The 23,820-nt window shown below is 49.5% G+C and overlaps 2 protein-coding genes across 2 annotated transcripts; both read left to right on the forward strand.

Moving 5' to 3' along the window:
* Positions 1-3,511: 3,511 nt before the first annotated feature.
* LOC309565995 (uncharacterized protein) lies at positions 3,512-5,086 on the forward strand (the record flags this gene model as incomplete). Its single annotated transcript, XM_082271015.1, has 1 exon — positions 3,512-5,086. The coding sequence occupies one exon, from the start codon at positions 3,512-3,514 to the stop codon at positions 5,084-5,086; it is 1,575 nt and encodes a 524-aa protein (XP_082127141.1).
* A 167-nt stretch (positions 5,087-5,253) lies between these two features.
* LOC309565996 (integrase/recombinase xerD homolog) lies at positions 5,254-5,961 on the forward strand (the record flags this gene model as incomplete). The annotated part of the gene is made up of 1 exon (XM_082271016.1): positions 5,254-5,961. The coding sequence occupies one exon, from the start codon at positions 5,254-5,256 to the stop codon at positions 5,959-5,961; it is 708 nt and encodes a 235-aa protein (XP_082127142.1).
* Positions 5,962-23,820: the final 17,859 nt, after the last annotated feature.

Consider the following 23,820-nt stretch of genomic DNA (forward strand, 5'->3'; position numbering starts at 1 on the left):
TTTCACCCACAAGGTTACCACCCAGGTGGACCTTGTTGAAGACTGGACGTGATATTCACAATCCAATAGGAACAGAGTTTTACACTCTCATACAGTGTACACAAAAATATACAATGTGGGACAATCCCCCCTCCCCCTTAGCATCCAATCCACATACCTGTAAGTTTCTCTTAAGGCAGACAGACAGAACAATGGGAGGTCATTAACACTTAACAATGCGAAAGGGCAATCCACATTCCCTCCCAATACACAACAAAAGGAAAACCTGTCTGACATTGAAAGATATGTAATATACACAGCATTTAGGAAGAACAGATTTAATGGCGAATGGAAATAAATCTTTATATTCCTATATGGAGATATGGCTGGCAAATATGACCATCCCATCTGAAGCAATTCAAACCATGAATCCTCTGTCTTTAACTTCCAGTGACCGTGAGTACTGTCACAGTACAGTATTGACTTAAAAAACCATTGTGTCTATCGCCCACAGTCTGCAAGTACCATAGAAAGACATAATGGTATTTTGAAGGGTAAATTGAGAAAATGAATGGAAGAGACTGGTAAAAACTGGATACAGTGTCTGCCAATAGCCTTGCTAAGCATGAGAGTAACTCCCACAGCAAAGGGGTTGACACCTTATGAGATACTGTACGGGAGACCATACTATATCCCACAACTTAGGCCATTTGTTAGGGTAGATGAGGAAATGGATTGTGAACTAGCAAACTATATGAGAAAACTGTTAACATCTAAGGAAATATTGTCTCCAAACTCTCTTACAGGTCAAGAAACTCCGGCAGAGCAGGGCACCCTTGTGCAACCAGGGGATTGGGTGTGGATCAAAATAATCAAGAGAAAACAGTGGTCAGATCCAAGGTGGGAAGGGCCTTATCAGGTACTATTGTCTACACCCACAGCTGTAAAAGTAGAGAAAGAGTACCTTGGATACATCTATCACATTGCAAGAAAGCAAAGTATCTAGGGCCAGAAGAGGGAGCGCCCACAGAGCCTTGATTGTAAGTCCGGCTACAAAGGGGGGTGACTCCAATAGGGACCACTCGTCTCAAACCCGGTGAAGAAAATGGAACAAGATAGGCTCATAGGTGCGATAAAACAGCTTAGTGAAAGACAGCTATTGGAACCTGGGTATTTTACTAAGACATGGACAGGTAGGATCTTATTAGGTGGAATGGTAGTCGGAGGGATTATAGCACTGATATTGATACTCTTGGACATCAACTCCCCTCAGTGGGTCAACAGGGTAAAGTCAGGAAAGACATGCCCGGCGACAGGAGAGAAGGGACTAGGCATAGGGCATACATGAATGGGTGAGAAAGGGAAGCGTGCAGTAAAGGTCAAGTGGGGGACAAAAGTAGGTGGGCTAACAGGGGGGCACTTACCTTATTGGTCAGTGGTACAGGCAGGGGGTGGAGAGGTTGAAATATAGGTCCAGGGTAGGAGGGGTCAGGTCAATCCTGAAGGAGAAAGCGTGGAAGAAAAGTCTGTGTGTCCAGCTGCTGCGTCTCTTCTTGGATCTGCAATAGAGGGGAGATGAGTGAATTGGATGGCCTGCTGTCCCATCTCCGGGAGTTGGCTGAGGTGCATGGCTCAGACTGGGTGCAGGGACAGGTGGCCAGCACCTTGCAGGGGGCCGGGGAAGGCCCCTCGCAATTGAGGCCTTCCTCCACACGTGCTAGGAGGTCTAGGCCTCCGGAGCGCTTCAGCCCGGATCGGGCCCCCAGGGCTCAGCGTCGCCATGGGAGCCCCAATAGGGACCCTTCAGCCCCCCCTGCGAAGCGTGTGCCTGCTTCGGCGGGTGGGGAAGCTGGGAGGAATCCCCTTCATGGACGGAGCCCACGGGGGAGGGACACTCACCTTGCTGCAGCCCGGGTCCCTTCCTCCATCATCGTTCGGCCGGATGGATCGGCGGGTGTCCCTGGCGAGGTTCCGGTCGGGGCATCCGCTCGGCGGGGGAGAGCCAGTGCTGCGGGTGCCGGCCTGCTGCCTGGGGCGGCCGGGGGCCCCATCCCGGATCGTGATGGTCGCTGAGTGAGCGGGGGGAGCCGATCGGGTGCCCTGCAGCCGACTGTGAGGACCTCCAGGCCTGCTCCTAGGCCTGGGAGAGCGGAGGATGTGGAGGAGAGCGGGGCGCGCGCTGATGACGTCATCGGGAGGCGCGGCTTCGGCTTAAAGGGACCACGTCTGCAGCAGCCTGCTTCTACAGGATCGAGCTCCAGGCTGTCTGGAGATCCGTCCAGAGGAGGGGGAAGACGGCGGCGGCAGAGGTTCCGGTCCACAGTCCAGAGGTCGTCCGATCGGAAGGGGAGGTCAGCAGCTCGGAGGACGGTGAAGTCGCAGATGCTGTTCCTGTCGCAGCGGGGGATGCCGGAGTGGCGGCTGGGGGGGCGTCCAGCCCTGGGCAGCCTGGTGAGTGCTCTATGTCTGTACTGTCTTCTGCTGTGGCGTCTGATGTGTTGTCTGGCCCGGGGGGTGGGGGTTTGGTCCGGGGTGTTGGGGGGGATGTGTCCGCCCGGGTGGGTCTGGAAGTGTTGGGCAGCCTGCGGGACTTGGTGAGGCGGCTGGAGGCCAGTGCTTTGGCAGCCCCTCCCTCGGTGGCAGCTTGGGCCCCGCCGGGACTCGGGGCAGTGGTGGGGGGCTCCCGCCCGGTTCAGGGGTCGGCGGTGGCGGGAGCCCAGGCAGGAGTGACGGTGGCGGGCACGCAGACGGAGGAGGCATCGCTGGCTCCGGTTGCGGCTGCGGTGGACAAGTCCGGGGACGGGAACAAGGACTGTGACAAGGTAAGGTTGGCGGACGCGGCGAAGTGCGAGGTGTACGTCTGCTTCGAGGGACCGTTGGGGGCTCACCTTAAGCCCGAAGTTCGCGACAAGATATGGAAAGGTGACTATGTAGAAATTTTTTCCCTGCTCCCGTTGGAGAAGTTTAACCTGGATAGGTTTAAGCCGGACGAGAGCAAGAAGGAGGAGGAAGAGAAGCGGCGGTATCGGCTGATCCCCCGTACGTTTGCCAATTGGTTGCAGGCTTTTGCGATTTTGGCGAGCGTTATAGGGGAGAAGGCGCCCGAAAATTGCTCGGCGTTGTTCTGTTACCTGGATGCGATTGGGGAAGCCCACCGTGTGTACGGGGGGGGTGGCCTGGTTGCGTTATGATGAACAGTTTCGGCAGCGCAAGGCGGTCCGGCCCTCCATCCGGTGGGATCATAAGGATATCAGCCTGTGGATGAAGTTGATGACGTCTGCCCGGGCGGGGGGTCAGTTTTTTCCAGGGGGGGCCGGCGGCACCTCGACCTCGGGTTCATCGGCCGATAAGAAGAAAGGGGTGTGTTGGCAGTTCAACGAGGGCACGTGCAAGTTTGGGAGCTCCTGTCGTTTTAAGCACGAGTGTTCAGGATGTGGCGGCAGTCACCCCCTGTCCCGTTGCTTCAAACGGGGAAAGGGGCGTGGTGGGGAGGTCCCTGGCAAGAGGGATGACTCCGGTGAGGGTGGCAAGGATGGTACCGTTCTTAAATAGGTACCCTGATCGGGAGGCGGCTGGCCGTCTTGAAGTGGGTTTTCGGGAGGGTTTTCGCATTCCGTGTTCTTTGGAGGGGATTCCGCCCTTGGCGGGCAACTTGCGTTCTACCCGGCTTTACCCGGAGGTGGTGGCGGAGAAGCTGGCTAAGGAAGTGGCATTGGGCAGGATGAGTGGGCCTTTTGCTTCGCCCCCGTTGCCGGGGCTGGTGGTTTCGCCGTTGGGGGTGGTCCCCAAGAAGGAACCGGGCAAGTTTCGCCTGATTCACCATCTGTCCTATCCGCGGGGTGGCTCTGTCAACGATGGTATTGACCCGCGGGCGTGTGCGGTTACCTATACCTCGTTTGATGCGGCCATTTCTTGGGTTCGAAAATATGGTAGGGGGGCCCTGTTGGCCAAGGCCGACGTGGAAGCGGCCTTTCGCTTACTGCCAGTTCACCCCGATAGTATGCACTTGTTGGGGTGCCGTTGGCAAGGATCTTATTTTGTGGATCGCTGCTTGCCGATGGGCTGTTCCATTTCGTGTGCCTTCTTTGAAACCTTTTCTTCCTTTCTGGAGTGGGTGGTTCGGGATGTGTCGGGGGTTAGCTCCATCATCCATTATTTGGATGACTTTTTGTGCATAGGGCCCTCGGGCTCGAGGACCTGTGCGGTCCTCTTGGGGACGCTGCAACACATCGCCGCCCGTTTTGGGGTTCCTTTGGCTTCGGACAAGACGGAGGGCCCTGTGACGGAATTGGTTTTCTTGGGCATCACGATTGACTCTCTGGCCATGGAATGCAGGTTGCCGTTGGACAAGTTGGTGCGTTTGAGGGAGGAGGTTAGGCAGGCGAGCGGTCGTCGCAGGATCACGCTGCGGGAGTTACAGTCCTTACTCGGTAAGTTGAACTTCGCGTGCCGGATAATTCCCATGGGGCGAATTTTTTGTCGCCGTTTGGCTGCGGCCACGTCAGGGGTCCGGGCCCCTGGGCATTCGGTGAGGCTTACCAGGGGGCTTCGGGCGGACCTGAGGATTTGGGATATGTTTCTGGAGTCTTACAATGGCTGCTCGCTGTGGATGGACGGTCCGTTTAGCAACGGGGACTTAGCTCTATTTACGGACGCAGCTGGTTCTGCGGGGTATGGGGCATTCTTTCAAGGACGGTGGAGCGCGGAACCTTGGCCGGAATCCTGGAGGTCGGCGGGTTTCCTGCGTAACTTGGTGTTGTTGGAGTTGTTTCCGATTGTGGTTTCGGTGGCTCTATGGGGGGCGGGCTTTGGCAACAAGAAGGTGCGTTTTCATTGCGACAACATGGGGGTGGTGGAGGCGATCAATAACATCTCGGCGTCTTCCCCCCCGGTAGTTAGCCTGTTGCGCCATCTGGTCCTGTTGTGTCTGCGTTTCAATGTTTTTATTTATGCTGTGCATATTCCGGGGGTTTCTAACCAGGTGGCCGATGCTTTGTCTCGTTTCCAGTGGACCGAGTTTCGCGTGTTGGCGCCGGCAGCGGAGCAGCATGGGATTCCCTGTCCGCGGGATTTGTGGACGGTCCCCTTGGAGGAGCAGCGATTTTGATTCGGCGGTCACTGTCCCCTGCGACTTGGGAGGCGTATGTCAGGGCGTGGGCGGAATGGCGTTCCTTTTTGGAGGAGGTAGGGGGGACAGATTTGGGGGTGGATGTGTCCGCTCTGGTGCTTTACTTTGTGTGTATGAATTTTGGGCGGGGAGTTTCGGCGGCGGCCATGGATAGGAAACTGGCTGGCATGGCCTTTTGGTTCAAGTTGTCAGGGGGGGTGGATTTCACCAAGGCTTTTCACGTGCGGCAGGCATTGAAGGGGTACCGGAGGTGTAACCGGGGCCGCGATTCCCGGCGTCCGGTGTCCTTTTCAGTGTTGGGTGTCGTTCTGGAAAAACTGGGCTCTATCTGTTCGTCATCTTATGAGGGCCTGCTGTTCAGGGCAGCCTTCCTGTTGGCTTTCTTTGGGGCCTTCCGGATTGGGGAACTGGTTAGTCCATCGACGAGGGTGGCTGGGGGGCTGCTGCTGGAGGACATAGTGCGCACTGCCTCCTCGGTTCGGATTCGTATCCGGAGGTCCAAAACGGACCAGGTGGGCAGAGGTAAGTGGGTGGAGCTGTTTCGGGGCAACGGAGCTGATGTTTGCCCGGTGGGGGCTCTGGAGCGTTATCTTCAGGTTCGGCCTGAGGTTGGTGGTGCCTTATTGGTTCACTTGGACGGTTCTTGCCTGTCCAGGTTTCAATTTGTGGCGGTGTTTAGGAAATGTTTGCTGGCCGGGGGCTTCGACCCGGCGGCTTATGCGTCCCATTCCTTTCGCATCGGGGCGGCCACAGAGGCGGCCCGTTGGGGTTTGGGAGAGGACGTGGTCCGGCGCATTGGGCGGTGGGAGTCGCACAGGTTCCGGTCCTACGTCAGGCCCCACCTGGTGCAGTAGCCCCTACGGAGGGGTTATAGGGGCCTGTTTGTGTGTGTTTTCTGCGTAATTTTCGTGTCTGTTTGGTTGTGTTGTATGTGTGCGTTGGGTGTAGGGTGCACTGTCTTTGTTTCTTTTTGCGGGTGTCCGGCAGTGTCTGATTTGGATCCTCGGCCATTCGTATGTCTTCTGGGGGGCCAGGCGGGCGGAGGTCAGGCCTAATGGTAGACAGTTGGGAGTTCCCCGGGAGGATGGCAGGGTCAGGTGGATAGGTGTGCCTGGCATGCTGTGGAGCAGGGTCATGCCGGAAGTCTCCCGCTTTGCCAGGTTGGACAGGGCCCCGGATATCCTTGTTTTGCATGTGGGCGGGAATGATTTGGGTCTCCGCTCTATGCGTGAGCTCATTCGGGATGTGAAGTTCGACTTTTTGAGGCTTCGCACTTCCTTCCCTGATATGCTGGTGGTGTGGTCCGACATTGTGGCCCGCACTTCGTGGCGGTCGGCTCGTTCAGTCGACAAACTTAATAAGGCCCGTATTAAAGTGAACAAGGAGGTGGGGAGATTCGTCAGCAGGAATGGTGGCCTGGTGGTGCGGCATCTGGAGCTGGAGAGCGATACGTGGCAGTTCCTTCGTGGGGATGGGGTCCATCTCAATGCTATTGGCACTGACCTGTGGTTCTTGGGTTTGGAGGACGGGATCCACCGGGCCTTGAGGGTGTGGAGGGGCGCACAAGTGTAAGGGGTCACACTTGTGGCGCTGTGGCGGTTTGGGGTCCTTGACAGGGGTTCAGCAAACTGGTTTTTGGGAAAAATGGTGGGGACCCATCCGAGGTATGGCGTCCTCTAAATTGTACAGGTGGGGTGTCTGGGTCGGCTGTGTTAGTCCCCGAGGCGGTGCTTAGCGGCTGGGGAAGTGACCAAGTCAAATGGTGACCCAGACACAGAAGTTGGTTTTTACATGGTACTGTCAAGGACCACAAACATAGATCTGGGTTATTGTTATTATTATTATTGTTATATTGTTATTTCATAATTTTATATTTGTTATTTAATAAAAGGCCATGTCGGCCATTTTTACTCCAAGACGAGTAGTGTGTTTTGTATATAGTTTAAGTGGGTGTGGGTATTGGGCAGTTAGCGGGTGTTTTTCGTAGTCCAGCACGGGAGCTCTGATCTACCCAGATCAAGACATGCCCGGCGACAGGAGAGAAGGGACTAGGCATAGGGCATACATGAATGGGTGAGAAAGGGAAGCGTGCAGTAAAGGTCAAGTGGGGGACAAAAGTAGGTGGGCTAACAGGTGGGCACTTACCTTATTGGTCAGTGGTACAGGCAGGGGGTGGAGAGGTTGAAATATAGGTCCAGGGTAGGAGGGGTCAGGTCAATCCTGAAGGAGAAAGCGTGGAAGAAAAGTCCCTCCCTCCCGCCCCTTTTTTGGTTTGTCAGTTGGATTGTTGTTTTTGGGGTGTGTTATATTTTGCTGCTGAAGTTGGCGGTTTGGGGTCCTTGACAGGGGTTCAGCAAACTGGTTTTTGGGAAAAATGGTGGGGACCCATCCGAGGTATGGCGTCCTCTAAATTGTACAGGTGGGGTGTCTGGGTCGGCTGTGTTAGTCCCCGAGGCGGTGCTTAGCGGCTGGGGAAGTGACCAAGCCAAATGGTGACCCAGACACAGAAGTTGGTTTTTACATGGTACTGTCAAGGACCACAAACATAGATCTGGGTTATTGTTATTATTATTATTGTTATATTGTTATTTCATAATTTTATATTTGTTATTTAATAAAAGGCCATGTCGGCCATTTTTACTCCAAGACGAGTAGTGTGTTTTGTATATAGTTTAAGTGGGTGTGGGTATTGGGCAGTTAGCGGGTGTTTTTCGTAGTCCAGCACGGGAGCTCTGATCTACCCAGATCATGACAAAAAGAGAGATAAAAAGAGGGGACAAAGATGGAGTATATACTATGACGGTCAATGAGGGGGTTACCACAATGATGCAAATTGATATCTGTAGCATTAACTACTGCCCCAGTAATTGGAATTTAAGGTATAATAGTAAAAAATATGAGAGATATCTGTGCGGATACCCCACCTGTTCATCCTGGAGTAATGTATGGTGGACAACAGATAAGTTAGGATATTACAACAAAGGTGCTGTAGTCCATGAGAGTAAAAAGGATTTGGTATCCAGACTGTCAATAAGTCAATTTACTTACACGGGCTATAACCATAACTTTTTGACTGTAACCTTAAAAAATCCTAAAAGCACTGACTCTGGAGATTATGGTTTAGGAATAGCTGTCCTATGGAACTACGGATCAGACCTTTTGATGAGAAAGAGAATCCAAGTCACACCTAATACTCCTCCAACATCACTCCCAGTAAACCCCGACTTAAATCTTCCTGATACTAAATCTGAATACCTATTTAAAACAGATTTTGCCTACAAAGAACAACTAAGTATTGAAACAGGATATGGGGATAAGAATGAATGAATAAAATGGGTTAGATGGACTACTAAAAGTAAGGAGCAGGGAAATTGCATTTCGTGTGCCAACTCACGACCCTACTTAGCAACAGTCCCCTTCCTGGCTGACGAAACAGATTTGACGTGTATAATAATGATGTTTAAAGAGAATGTAACAGATGACCAGTGCAAAAATGAGCGGGAGTTATACCCGACAACTAAAATGTGGAGTGTGCCCCTATTAATTAGAGTAGTTCCCGGAAATTTTACTTGTTTCATCAGTACTGATGAGACAGGACAACAACGAGGGGAGCTACCCTTGTCTTACTGCCCCCAGAACGTACTTATCACAAGTTCACCTTACCAACAGACATGGTTTGAGGATCAGGAGAAGCAATTAGCTGATGTATGGTGGTTATGCGGGGATATGAAGCTTAGGCCTAAACTCCCTTCCAGGTGGAAAGGGAGCTGTGCTTTAACACACTTGCTTCTTCCCTTTTATATGATACCTGTAGGTGCTGAAGTAAAAATGCCTCGGTTGGAGAAGCACCGCTTTCGCATGAAAAGAGAAACACCTCGAGGATCTTTTGACAATCGAGTCTATGTTGATTCCATCGGAGTGCCACGAGGAGTCCCTGATGAGTTCAAAGCACAGAACCAAGTATTAGCCGCACTCACCTCCATCTTCCTATGGGTACAGGCCAACAAGAATGTTGACTGGATAAATTACATCTACTATAACCAGCAAAGGTTTGTGACCTATACCCGAGACGCTCTTAAAGGACTAGCCAGCATACTGGATGCAACTTCGTTGGTAGCCTGGCAGAATCGTATTGCTCTCGATATGCTGCTGGCAGAAAAAGGACATATAAGGTGGTTTTAGGGAGTAATAAATTTTGTGTAGTCTATGTTTATGCCTTTATATATTTGATTATATATTGGGCTGGCTTAACCCGGAACTAGCATATGTAAAGTGTTTCTGTATAGGCCACAGAAGAAAGAGGGTTAATTTAGTCAGCAGTAATATCTGAGGCTCTTGGTGTGTTAAACATAGACATTTTATTGATAAAAATATTGGGATTTAGTAACACCCGTGCAAGATAGGATTATTGGTGAATACAATCAGTGCATTAACAGGAAACAAGACAGACATGACAAAAAACATAAAGGGCCGGATTTAAAGAAACTGCAGCTTCAAACATCTATGACGTGTTTCAGTTTCGCCGCGTTCAAATCAATTAACTGGCGCTGCGGCGAATTGGCGAGTAAAACAGCAATAATGAATTCCGCCGTCAGCGGGATTCACTTACGATCGCGGCTTCGCCAATTCGCAAACTTATGTCTTCGTGCTTATAGCAGTTTCACATAGCGATGTGGGCTAGTGGATTAGTGCACACATCACATGTCTGTAATTCATCTCCCTCTGCTGTAGGTTCGAGGCTTACCATCTCCACCTACTTTTTTTATTTTCTTTTTTTGTTTATATTGCTAAAATGTAACGGATTACATCATATATATTGCTAAATAATGTTACACTCAGAAGCGCTTGCAAGCTTACACCATTTTAAGTGTTTTTTTGATCTTGTCTGTGTGTCGAATCGATCTTATGAAGGAAAGTACCAAAGGCAAGTGACCAAACCCCTACCCTACTTCAGGGCAAGATGAAACCTCACAATTTTACCATGGTCTTCTTCCCACATTCCATACAATGTTTAGTTCTTTAGCTATATGTGCTTTTTAGCCTTAACACACTCCTTTTTTTCCACCATACAGCTTTATTCTGCACAATAGCTAAGCGCTTTGCAACTTCACTGCAGTTAACAACGTCATGGGTTCAAATCACATCACTACACTTGGGATCTCTTTTCACTCTCATTTTTTTAAACAGTTTTTTTAAACTATCTTGAATTTGGGGGGGGGGGGTGTCCTACCCAAATTTCAAGCACATCAATGGAAACAACACAATTTTGATTTTATGAGTGTGGTCCTAGTTTTATCGAGATGCAATTCTTTACATATTTACCATGGTTCTTACAATTTCTTGACCAATAAACATAGGTGTCTGATATTGGACTCTCTCCATATTTCAACAACACAGACCCTCATAGTCCAACACTACATTTGCCTCACACCTCAACACAACACTGTCACATCCCTACTCTACATTACAACCCCTCACATCACCAGTACAAGCAGCATGCAAAGTGCAAAACTCCGGCCTTGGCAGCTTAATGGGCCATACACTAACAATTTGTCTAGACTTTTTCCTGTAGACTTAACCAAACCATATAATATAAGCTCAAACCTCAACACTTTCAATTTGGATGCAATCAGGCAGGCCCTTGCACTACATAGAAAATGTCAATCTGAAGGATAAAGTCTTCTCTAAATCTTACAGTGTGGATGGCCCTTTTGTCTGTAGGCACCCACACAAAACAAAAAAACACATGTTCAATTCTAATGTATTTATTTATTTGAGAATGACAGCAGAAGGAGGGATGCAGCAAAAGAATATTGTCACTCTCCAGTCCGTGTGCCTTTACAGCGCCAGACCACGATCTTTGCTCCATGGCTACGGGATTCTGATGTCTTCCACAACTTCCGGCAGAGTTCAGAATCCATTCTGCACCTCTACCAGCTCATAGGGGACAGGCATGGCAAGTTTGCTGGTCAGCTTCCAAGCCACTTTCGAAGTTCCAGGGTGTTCATGTTGGTCATTGGCCATGTGCCTTACCAAATATCCACTGACCACAAAAGAAAATGAGTGGAGTCCATCAAGGTGGGTTTCTACCACCTACACCCGCAAGCAGTACCACTCCTGGAAAAATAAAACAAAGGATAAGACATTTCATAATGAAAATCACATCTTAATGCCTGTTTGCTTCATTCTGAACTTCATTTAATTTCGACATCACGAGTGAAATAACACATTTTATGCCAACTTACACAAACCAGAAATCATTAATGTAAACATTTGAATACACACCTGTGACGCCAGACAGCCCATCACCACAGGCTTCCCATGGTACGTGCCATGATTCCAAGATGTTGATGTTCTGGAAAATTACAACACCATAAGATACCAAGCAGCCGTTCATGTTATCAATAACTACACAGGTGGCATAGACACAAATAAACACCTGCCAGCTCTTCTCAGCCCTTTACACTATTCACAATACCAACATGTTTATGGTTAGAGGTGCATGTTTTTGCTCAAGTAACACAATTTTACCAATGTTGACTACACTTTATCTACAATGGCAAGTGTCATTGGCAGATGATAATCACCCTCTGTCTCCCTGTGAGTGGCACCTCTGCTAACTAGCTAATTAATACACATGCCCTATCTTGACCGGTTACAGTACTTACATGTAAAGTGGCTAGCAACCAGGGTATTCCGGGTGGCCATACCGGCAGCGGTGCTCCGCCGCCTGGGGGCCGCCGGCTGACGGACCTCTGGCTCCCTCTCCTCCGTCAGCTCCCAAGAATCATCCCGGGCAACGCACATGTTGTGCAACACGCAGCACGCCAGGATGATCTTGGAAGCCTTTGTAGGAGAGTACAGGAGTTCACCCCCAGGCCGGGCCAAGCAGAGAAACCGGGACTTGAGAAGACCTATGGTCAACTCAATGATACTCCGGCTTCTCCGCAAGGCCCTGTTGTAATTCCTCTCTGCTGGGCCCTGGGGGTACCTGATTGGAGCCATCAGCCACGTCAGCTGCGGGTAACCAGCATCCCCTGAAAAATAAGAAAAATATACATTAGTTCTTCCTATCATGTGACTTTAGATGACTCCTCAAAATGGGAGACAATTAGGCATTTTACTAAACAACCTGCTCGTCTGTTTGCAAAAAATCATATGAAACATCTCAACTCTGTCTAACTGCCTAAATCACTAATACAAATGGGAAAAAGGACACACAAAGTGGTGGGTTTCTCTTGCAAGTTCCAACTTGGCCCCTATTTTGTTCCTATTACATTAGCCTAGGTCTTACTTCTGGAATATATCTGCAACTAGAGTGAGGAAACCAATATTGACTCACTTATGCAAAGTACTTTGGGGATATGGCAATACCATTGGAATCATTTGTAGGTTTTCTTTGGGTGGCTAGAGGACACCATTTACACATTGGTTAACCACCTTCATTGGACTCAAAGACAACTTTGCAAATCTTTCTTTTGTGAGCTGCTAAGCTGCTGATCTGGTTGTGTGTGAACAGCCTGACAACTCCTAACACATCCATTTTAGGTAGGCTTTGCTTAAATCAGGGTGTACACCGATGTAGCTTATTCCTATGTCTATGTAATCTTACAGTTTATGTTGTTAAGACAAAATACTTTACCAATAAGCCACCCTTCGGGCATTTGTCCACTTTCAAACACCTCGTACAGAGTACTTGTTCTTAACATACTGGAATCATGGCACGACCCTGGGTGACCAGTGTTGACACTCATGATGCGCTGTTTGGCGTCACACACTAATTGGACGTTCACGGAGTGGTACTGCTTGCGGTTCCGGTATTCACTTTCGTGGCTCCTTGGGGGCCTAATGGCTATGTGGGTGCCATCGATTGCCCCTAGGATTTGCGGCATGTGTGCCCGCCGGTAGAAACCCAACTTGACTTCATTCCACTCATTTTCATTCTGTGGCCAGTGGATAAAATTGGGCACTATATCCACTATGGCATTAATGACCAACATGAACACCCTTGAAACTGTGGGCTGGCTAATGCCCATGATTAGGGTTGAGCGAACACCTAGATGTCCGTGTTCGACGGGTTCGGCCGAACTTTAAAAAAAAGTCCGGGTCCGTGTCCCGGACTTTTACCGAACTTTTCCCGGACACCGAACCCCATTGAAGTCAATGGGGACCCGAACTTTAAGGCACTAAAATGGCTCTAAAACACCAAAGGAAAGGGCTAGAGTGCTGCAAATGGCAGCAAAACGTAATTAAGAGCATGGCAAGTGCTCTGCAAACAAATGTGGATAGGGAAATAACTTAAAACAACAAAAAAAAACAGAAAAATAAAACAATGTTCTTCTTCATCTCTGAAGGACGAGGCCCATATGGAGTAGGAGGGAGGTTGAGGTGGTGGTGGATGTGGCGGTGTCATAGGCGTGCGCACAGGGTGTGCTGGGTGTGCCTGGGCACACCCTAATCACCTAGGGCACATAGCATTGCCAGTGAGGAGATGGGAAAGATCTCCCTGGGACCTGCTCTGCTCTATTTCTCCTTGCCTACAGGTACATGGCCCCGATACATTACTCTCCCTGCTGGCAAACACATGCATGTGTATTTCAACTTTGGGGTGCACACCTTAATGCAATAGGCTGCGCACACCTATGGGCGGTGTAGGTGGAAGCGGCGGTGGAGGAGGACCAGGGCCGGATTAACAGCATCATGGGCTTGGTGCTGAGGATTTTGAAGGGCCTTAGGGCCGTGCCTTGCCATGCACCCAGAGGAGGAAGGGTGCAGCCATGCATGCCTAATTCAACATGGGATGCTGTCTCTGAAGCCCATAAACACATCCATGCATCGCCAACTGTCCCTCCTTGTCCGGCCTTCACGCTGTGTGGGGAGGTTCTGAGGGTGCTGCCTGGGGAAGCGAGCATAGAAGCCAGACTTCTGTGTTTACAAGTGACAGAAGAGCGGTAACAGTGAATATGGCCAACCCGGGGCCTATATAAAAGGTAGGGGCCTGGAGCTGCAGCTCCAATAGACCCTACATTAATCTGGCCCTGAGGAGGAGGACGAGGTAGCCAACACTGCTTCTTTTCACAAATTTTAAATGAGGGTACACCCCAAAAGAGTGAGAAAGAGCAAAAATGGAACAATGGGTGGGTAAGGTCGGTATCCATTGCTATTCTGCATAAGGTACGGAAAAGTCCCGTGGGATCCATGCCTGGTTCATTTTAATGAACGTGAGCTTGTCCACATTGTCTCTGGACAGGCGGCTGCGCTTGTCTGTTATAACGCCCCCAGCCGTGCTAAATACCCGTTCAGATAATACACTGGCTGCAGGGCACGCCAGCACCTCCAAGGCGTAAAGGGCAAGCTCAGGCCATGTGCCCAATTTGGAGACCCAGAAGTTGAAGGGGGCAGACCCGTCATTCACTACATGTAGGCGTGTGCACACATACTGCTCCACCATGTTGGTAAAATGCTGCCTCCTGCTAAGACGTTCCATCTGAGCTGCTGGTGCTGCTGTTTGTTGTGGCGTGCTGACAAAGCTTTTCCACATTTCGGCCATGCTAACCCTGCCTTCTGAGGTGCTGGCGGTGCCCTGGTTGCGTTGGCGACCTCCTCCTCCTCCTCCTCTGCCTTGTGCTTCCACTGTGGCCCCGCTGTCAGATGGGAATGCCAGCAGCATGGCGTCTACCAGCGTGCGCTTGTACTCGCGCATCTTGCGATCGCGCTCCAGTGAGTGAATTAAGGACGGTACGTTGTCCTTGTAACGGGGATCCAGCAGCGTGGCCACCCAGTAATCAGCACAAGTTAGAATGTGGGCAACTCGGCGGTCGTTGTGGAGACACTGCAGCATGTAATCGCTCATGTGTGCCAGGCTGCCCAGAGGCAACGAAAGGCTGTCCTCTGTGGGAGGTGTATGGTCCGTGTCCTCTGTATCCCCCCAGCCACGCACCAGTGATGGCCATGAGCTGGCCTGGGTGCCACCCTGCTGTGAACATGGTTCCATCTCCTCCTCCAGCTCCTCCTCCTCCTCATCCTCCTCATCCTCCAGAACTGTGCCCCTGCTGGACAATTGCGTCCCTGGCGTTTGCGTGTGCAGGAACCCACCCTCGGAGCCCCTTGCGAATGACTGCCCTGAAAGCCTTGGAAATGTTACCTCTTCATCCTCCTCCTCCTCCTCATCCTGTGCCACATCCTCTTCCATCATCGCCCGAATTGTTTTTTCAAGGAGGCATAGAAGTGGGATAGTTAAGCTGAGAACGGCGTCATTGCCACTGGCCATGTTGGTGGAGTACTCAAAACAGCGCAACAAGGCACACAGGTCTCGCATGGAGGCCCAGTTATTGGTGGTGAAGTGGTGCTGTTCCGCAGAGCGACTCACGCGTGCGTGCTGCAGCTGAAACTCCACTATGGCCTGCTGCTGCTCGCACAGTCTTTCCAGCATGTGCAAGGTGGAGTTCCACCTTGTGGGCACGTCACATATGAGGCGGTGAGCGGGAAGGCCGAAGTTACGCTGCAGCGCTGCCAGGCGAGCAGCAGCAGGGTGAGAACGGCGAAAGTGCGCACAAACGGCCCGCACTTTCTGCAGCAGCTCTGACATATCGGGGTAGTTTTTAAGGAACCTCTGCACCACCAAATTCAGCACATGCGCCAGGCAAGGGATGTGCGTCAAACCGGCTAGGCCCAGAGCTGCTATGAGATTTCGCCCGTTATCGCACACCACCAGGCCGGGCTTGAGGCTCGCTGGCAGCAACCACTCATTTGTCTGCTGTTCCATGCTCCTCCACAACTCCTGCGCGGTGTGTGGTTTGTCCCCCAAACAGGCAAGTTGTAAAACTGCCTGCTGTCGTTTACCCCTGGCCGTGCTGAAGTTGGTGGTGAAGGTGTTACGCTGTCCGGATGAGGAGGCGGTAGAGGATGAGGAAGCGGAGTAGGAGGAGTTAGGAACAGGAGGCAAACTGAAGCGCCCTGCAATCCTCGGTGGTGGAAGGACATGCGCCAAATTGCTATCCGCCTCAGGCCCATCCGCCACTGCATTTACCCAGTGTGCCGTTAGGGAGATATAACGCCCCTGACCGTGCTTACTGGTCCACGTATCCGTAGTTAGGTGGACCTTGGCACAGATGGCGTTGCGCAGTGCACACCTGATTTTTTCCCCCACTTGGTTGTGCAGGGAAGGGATGGCTTGCCTGGAAAAGTAGTGGCGGCTGGGCACGACGTACTGTGGGACAGCCACCGACATAAGGTTTTTAAAACTGTGCGTCTCCACCAGACGGAATGACAGCATTTCAAAGGCCAATAATTTTGAAATGCTGGCATTCAGGGCCAGGGATCGCGGGTGGGTAGGGGGGTACTTCCTCTTCCTCTCAAGTGTTTGGGAGATGGAAAGCTGAACGCTTCCACGGGACATTGTGGAGATGGTTGTTGGTGACCCAGGTGGTGGTGTTGCTGACAGATCGTCTGTTTGCGGGGTGGCAGGTGCCGGTATCACTACAGATGTGGCTGGAGCGGCCGAGACTGCAGCAGAAGAGGAAGCAGGATGAGCCAGAGACGTTTCTTGGTTTTGAAGGTGTGTACTCCACTGCAGCTCGTGCTTTGCACTTAGATGCCTGATCATGCAGGTTGTGCTCAGGTTGAGAAGGTTCATGCCTCGCTTCAAGCTCTGATTGCACAGGGTGCAAACCACTCGTGTCCTGTCATCAGCACATTTTCTAAAGAACTTCCACGCTAGAGAACTCCTTTGAGCTGACTTTGGTGCGCTCGTTCCCTTGCTGCGTTGGGCAGTAGCGGGCGTAGTGTCTAGGGCACGGCCGCTCCGCTTCTGCACCCTGCTCCCTCTTCTGCTGTGCTGGTGGCTCTGTGCGACCACCGCCTCTTCCTCCAAACTACTCAGTTCACCTGCATGACGTTCATTCCATGTGGGGTCGAGGACCTCATCGTCCTCCACATCATCTTCCACCCAGTCTTCACCCCTGCCCTCCTTGTCGGTCTCCACAATGCTGAACGCCGCAGCAGTTGGCACCTGCGTTTCGTCATCATCGGAGACGTGCTGCGATGATCCTTGCATGTACTCATCTTGAGGAATAAGTGGTTGGGCATCGCTGCACTCAATCTCTTCCACTTCTGGGGCAGGGCTAGGTGGATGGCCCTGGGAAACCCTGCTGACAGAGTCCTCAAAAAGAATAAGAGACTGCTGTATGGCTTGGGGCTCAGACTGCTGGCCTGATTTGCAAGGGGGTGAGGTGAAAGACGGTTGGACATTGGCTGCAGGTGCCAACTCTGACCTTTCTGCAGTAGACTGGGTGGGAGACAATGTGAAGGAACTGGAGGCACTGTCAGCAGCAAACCAATCTACTATCGCCTCAACTTGTTCTGGCCTCATCACTTCTAGGGGCGTTTGATGCCCTACCAAATACTGATGCAGGTTCTGTCGCCTACTCACACTTGAGGAAGGTGTTTCACTTGTGCGTGTAGCTGGCACAGATCGACCATGTCCTCTCCTTGCAACAGGAGCTCTACCAGCAGCACCACGACCCAGGCCACGGCCCTTATTTGACGGTCTCCTCATATTTCTGTAATTTAAGATCTTGCCCTAGAAAGGTTTTTATTGAATAGCGGAATAGAAAATATGATCCAAAAAAAGTGTATGTATATCACACGTACACAACCACACTAGGCCCCAATTACTATTGTTTGTACCCCTAAAAGGCTAGATGAGGAGTAGGGGGAGTATGGAACAGGCAGCACCCTCAAACCTTCAGAAGTATGAGATGAACCCCAACAACTTGGAAAGGTGGATCTCTCTCACACGTACCGACACAGACTATCCCGCAATTCAATTGATCCTCAAAGGTTTTTATTGAATAGCGGAATAGGAAATATGATCAAAAAAAGTGTATGTATCTCGCACGTACACAACCACACTAGGCCCCAATTACTATTGTTTGTACCCCTAAAAGGCTAGATGAGGAGTAGGGGGGGTATGGAACAGGCAGCACCCTCAAACCTTCAGAAGTATGAGATGAACCCCAACAACTTGGAAAGGTGGATCTCTCTCACACGTACCGACACAGACTATCCCGCAATTCAATTGATCCTCAAAGGTTTTTATTGAATAGCGGAATAGGAAATATGATCAAAAAAAGTGTATGTATCTCGCACGTACACAACCACACTAGGCCCCAATTACTATTGTTTGTACCCCTAAAAGGCTAGATGAGGAGTAGGGGGGGTATGGAACAGGCAGCACCCTCAAACCTTCAGAAGTATGAGATGAACCCCAACAACTTGGAAAGGTGGATCTCTCTCACACGTACCGACACAGACTATCCCGCAATTCAATTGATCCTCAAAGGTTTTTATTGAATAGCGGAATAGGAAATATGATCAAAAAAAGTGTATGTATCTCGCACGTACACAACCACACTAGGCCCCAATTACTATTGTTTGTACCCCTAAAAGGCTAGATGAGGAGTAGGGGGGGTATGGAACAGGCAGCACCCTCAAACCTTCAGAAGTATGAGATGAACCCCAACAACTTGGAAAGGTGGATCTCTCTCACACGTACCGACACAGACTATCCCGCAATTCAATTGATCCTCAAAGGTTTTTATTGAATAGCGGAATAGGAAATATGATCAAAAAAAGTGTATGTATCTCGCACGTACACAACCACACTAGGCCCCAATTACTATTGTTTGTACCCCTAAAAGGCTAGATGAGGAGTAGGGGGGGTATGGAACAGGCAGCACCCTCAAACCTTCAGAAGTATGAGATGAACCCCAACAACTTGGAAAGGTGGATCTCTCTCACACGTACCGACACAGACTATCCCGCAATTCAATTGATCCTCAAAGGTTTTTATTGAATAGCGGAATAGGAAATATGATCAAAAAAAGTGTATGTATCTCGCACGTACACAACCACACTAGGCCCCAATTACTATTGTTTGTACCCCTAAAAGGCTAGATGAGGAGTAGGGGGGGTATGGAACAGGCAGCACCCTCAAACCTTCAGAAGTATGAGATGAACCCCAACAACTTGGAAAGGTGGATCTCTCTCACACGTACCGACACAGACTATCCCGCAATTCAATTGATCCTCAAAGGTTTTTATTGAATAGCGGAATAGGAAATATGATCAAAAAAAGTGTATGTATCTCGCACGTACACAACCACACTAGGCCCCAATTACTATTGTTTGTACCCCTAAAAGGCTAGATGAGGAGTAGGGGGGGTATGGAACAGGCAGCACCCTCAAACCTTCAGAAGTATGAGATGAACCCCAACAACTTGGAAAGGTGGATCTCTCTCACACGTACCAACACAGACTATCCCCCAATTTAACTGATCCCCAAAGGTTTTTGATTAAATAGCGGAATAGAAAATATGATCCCAAAAAAGTGTATGTATATCACACGTACACAACCACACTAGGCCCCAATTACTATTGTTTGTACCCCTAAAAGGCTAGGAGTAGGGGGAGTATGGAACAGGCAGCACCCTCAAACCTTCAGAAGTATGAGATGAACCCCAACAACTTGGAAAGGTGGATCTCTCTCACACGTACCAACACAGACTATCCCCCAATTTAACTGATCCCCAGAGGTTTTTGATTAAATAGCGGAATAGAAAATATGATCCCAAAAAAGTGTATGTATATCACACGTACACAACCACACTAGGCCCCAATTACTATTGTTTGTACCCCTAAAAGGCTAGGAGTAGGGGGAGTATGGAACAGGCAGCACCCTCAAACCTTCAGAAGTATGAGATGAACCCCAACAACTTGGAAAGGTGGATCTCTCTCACACGTACCAACACAGACTATCCCCCAATTTAACTGATCCCCAGAGGTTTTTGATTAAATAGCGGAATAGAAAATATGATCCCAAAAAAGTGTATGTATATCACACGTACACAACCACACTAGGCCCCAATTACTATTGTTTGTACCCCTAAAAGGCTAGGAGTAGGGGGAGTATGGAACAGGCAGCACCCTCAAACCTTCAGAAGTATGAGATGAACCCCAACAACTTGGAAAGGTGGATCTCTCTCACACGTACCAACACAGACTATCCCCCAATTTAACTGATCCCCAGAGGTTTTTGATTAAATAGCGGAATAGAAAATATGATCCCAAAAAAGTGTATGTATATCACACGTACACAACCACACTAGGCCCCAATTACTATTGTTTGTACCCCTAAAAGGCTAGGAGTAGGGGGAGTATGGAACAGGCAGCACCCTCAAACCTTCAGAAGTATGAGATGAACCCCAACAACTTGGAAAGGTGGATCTCTCTCACACGTACCAACACAGACTATCCCCCAATTTAACTGATCCCCAAAGGTTTTTGATTAAATAGCGGAATAGAAAATATGATCCCAAAAAAGTGTATGTATATCACACGTACACAACCACACTAGGCCCCAATTACTATTGTTTGTACCCCTAAAAGGCTAGGAGTAGGGGGAGTATGGAACAGGCAGCACCCTCAAACCTTCAGAAGTATGAGATGAACCCCAACAACTTGGAAAGGTGGATCTCTCTCACACGTACCAACACAGACTATCCCCCAATTTAACTGATCCCCAAAGGTTTTTGATTAAATAGCGGAATAGAAAATATGATCCCAAAAAAGTGTATGTATATCACACGTACACAACCACACTAGGCCCCAATTACTATTGTTTGTACCCCTAAAAGGCTAGGAGTAGGGGGAGTATGGAACAGGCAGCACCCTCAAACCTTCAGAAGTATGAGATGAACCCCAACAACTTGGAAAGGTGGATCTCTCTCACACGTACCAACACAGACTATCCCCCAATTTAACTGATCCCCAAAGGTTTTTGATTAAATAGCGGAATAGAAAATATGATCCCAAAAAAGTGTATGTATATCACACGTACACAACCACACTAGGCCCCAATTACTATTGTTTGTACCCCTAAAAGGCTAGGAGTAGGGGGAGTATGGAACAGGCAGCACCCTCAAACCTTCAGAAGTATGAGATGAACCCCAACAACTTGGAAAGGTGGATCTCTCTCACACGTACCAACACAGACTATCCCCCAATTTAACTGATCCCCAAAGGTTTTTGATTAAATAGCGGAATAGAAAATATGATCCCAAAAAAGTGTATGTATATCACACGTACACAACCACACTAGGCCCCAATTACTATTGTTTGTACCCCTAAAAGGCTAGATGAGGAGTAGGGGGAGTATGGAACAGGCAGCACCCTCAAACCTTCAGTATGAGATTGTGTTCACTGTACCCCACAAAGATTGAGTTCACTGCACCCCACAATGATTGTGTTCACTGCACCCCACAAAGATTGTGTTCACTGCACCTCACAAAGATTGTGTTCACTGTACCCCCCAAAGATTGTGTTCACTGCACCCCACAAAGATTCTGTTCACTGTACCCCACAAAGATTGTGTTCACTGCACCCCAAAAAGATTGTGTTCACTGCACCCCAAAAAGGATGTTGTTCACTGCACCCCAAAAAGGATGTTGTTCACTCCACCCCAAAAAGATTGTGTTCACTGCACCCCACAAAGATTGTGTTCACTGCACCCCAAAAAGATTGTGTTCACTGCACCCCAAAAATGATTTTGTTCACTGCACCCCAAAAAGGATTTTGTTCACTGCACCCCAAAAAGGATGTTGTTCACTCCACCCCAAAAAGATTGTGTTCACTGCACCCCAAAAAGATTGTGTTCACTGCACCCCACAAAGGATTTTGTTCACTGCACCCCAAAAAGATTGTGTTCACTGCACCCCAAAAAGGATGTTGTTCACTGCACCCCAAAAAGGATTTTGTTCACTGCACCCCAAAAAGATTGTGTTCACTGCACCCCACAAAGGATTTTGTTCACTGCACCCCACAAAGATTGTGTTCACTGCACACCAAAAAGGATTGTGTTCACTGCACCCCAAAAAGATTTTGTTCACTGCACCCCAAAAAGATTGTGTTCACTGCAGCCCAAAAAGATTGTGTTCACTGCAGCCCAAAAAGATTGTGTTCACTGCAGCCCAAAAAGATTGTGTTCACTGCAGCCCAAAAAGATTGTGTTCACTGCAGCCCAAAAAGATTGTGTTCACTGCAGCTCACACACAGAAAAATGGATGTGGATCACTGACACCTGCCTATCTCCAATCCCACACCACACAGCAATATCGATTGTAGTTTGTAGAACACAGTTTCCCTAAAATTCAGCAGACTCTGTCCCTAACAGGATTGAGAAGAGATCGTAGATCAGGATTGAGTGCAGATTCACCCCACCCCCCACACAGCAATATCGATTGTAGTTTGTAGAACACAGTTTCCCTAAAATTCAGCAGACTCTGTCCCTAACAGGATTGAGAAGAGATCGTAGATCAGGATTGAGTGCAGATTCACCCCACCCCCCACACAGCAATATCGATTGTAGTTTGTAGAACACAGTTTCCCTAAAATTCAGCAGACTCTGTCCCTAACAGGATTGAGAAGAGATCGTAGATCAGGATTGAGTGCAGATTCACCCCACCCCCCACACAGCAATATCGATTGTAGTTTGTAGAAGACACTGACCCTATATAATTCAGCAGACTCTATCCCTAAAATGCCTACAACTCGCCCTGCCTAAACACTCCGACCTGTCCCTCAATTCTATCCGGACACAAATGGTTTTTTCCTGCCTATCTTTCCCTAATCAGCAGCCAGCACGTTGATGTGTGCTCTGTCCCTGAATCTAAGCAGCATAATGACGCCGCTGCGGCTGCCTCGAACTTATAAAGACTTGGTCACATGCTTCAGACGGCCAATCACAGCTACTGAGACATTTGCAGGCATGGCTGGGATGGCTTAAGGCACACCAGTTAAACGATTGTTGATTGGCTGTTGAAAGCCCGCCATGAAAAGAGCGCCAAAGCATGCAAAACCCGGAAATAAAACGACCGAACACGGATTTTTACCCGAACATACAGTAAAGTGTCCGTGTCCGTGTTCGGGTACAAAAAATCCAATTATTCGGTACGAACACGAATAATACAGTCCGTGTTCGCTCAACACTACCCATGATACTTCCCGAAGTGGCCTGGAAGCTGCCACGCCCTAAAATATACAAAGTGGCCAGCAATCTGGCCATGCCGGGCACCGCATGGCCGCGCTGTGTGTCCGGGTCAATTTTCTCTGCTATGAGCTGGTAGAGGTGTAGAATAGTTCCTCGCTCGAGCCGGAACTTCCTCCTGACATCAGAATCCCGCAGCTTGTCCAAATAGATCCTTGGAGCAAAAATGCGTGGCTGGCGAGGTAAGGGCACACGGACTGGAGGTGCTGCTGCTGGAGGTGCTGCTGCTGCTGCTGCAGCTTCCCCACCTTCTGCTGCCTCCTGTGCCAGGGCCTCCTCAAACAAGGCACCGATAAATGCCAGCATTGCACCATCTAATGCGTCTGGGATATCGTCCTCCATTTTGAACGCGCAAATTCGCGAATGCGCAGATATATATAGAAACGGCCGCTAATTATCACACCTGTGAGCCAGCTATAAAAGGAGCACATGGCCAATATGGCTGCTGGATGTTATAGATCGATGTTTCTTATGTGCTAGCAAGACCCTGTGACCCACAACCTACATTATCTGGAGGTAAGACAATTGTATCTCTCTCTCCCAAAAAAAAGGAAGGAGAGAATTTGTACTTATCTTGGGTGTGCTTAAGTTGTCTATGGTGAATCCCCTC

Source organism: Pelophylax lessonae (genome assembly GCF_965119305.1).
Source record: "Pelophylax lessonae genome assembly, chromosome: 10".
Taxonomy (NCBI): Eukaryota; Metazoa; Chordata; class Amphibia; order Anura; family Ranidae; genus Pelophylax; species Pelophylax lessonae.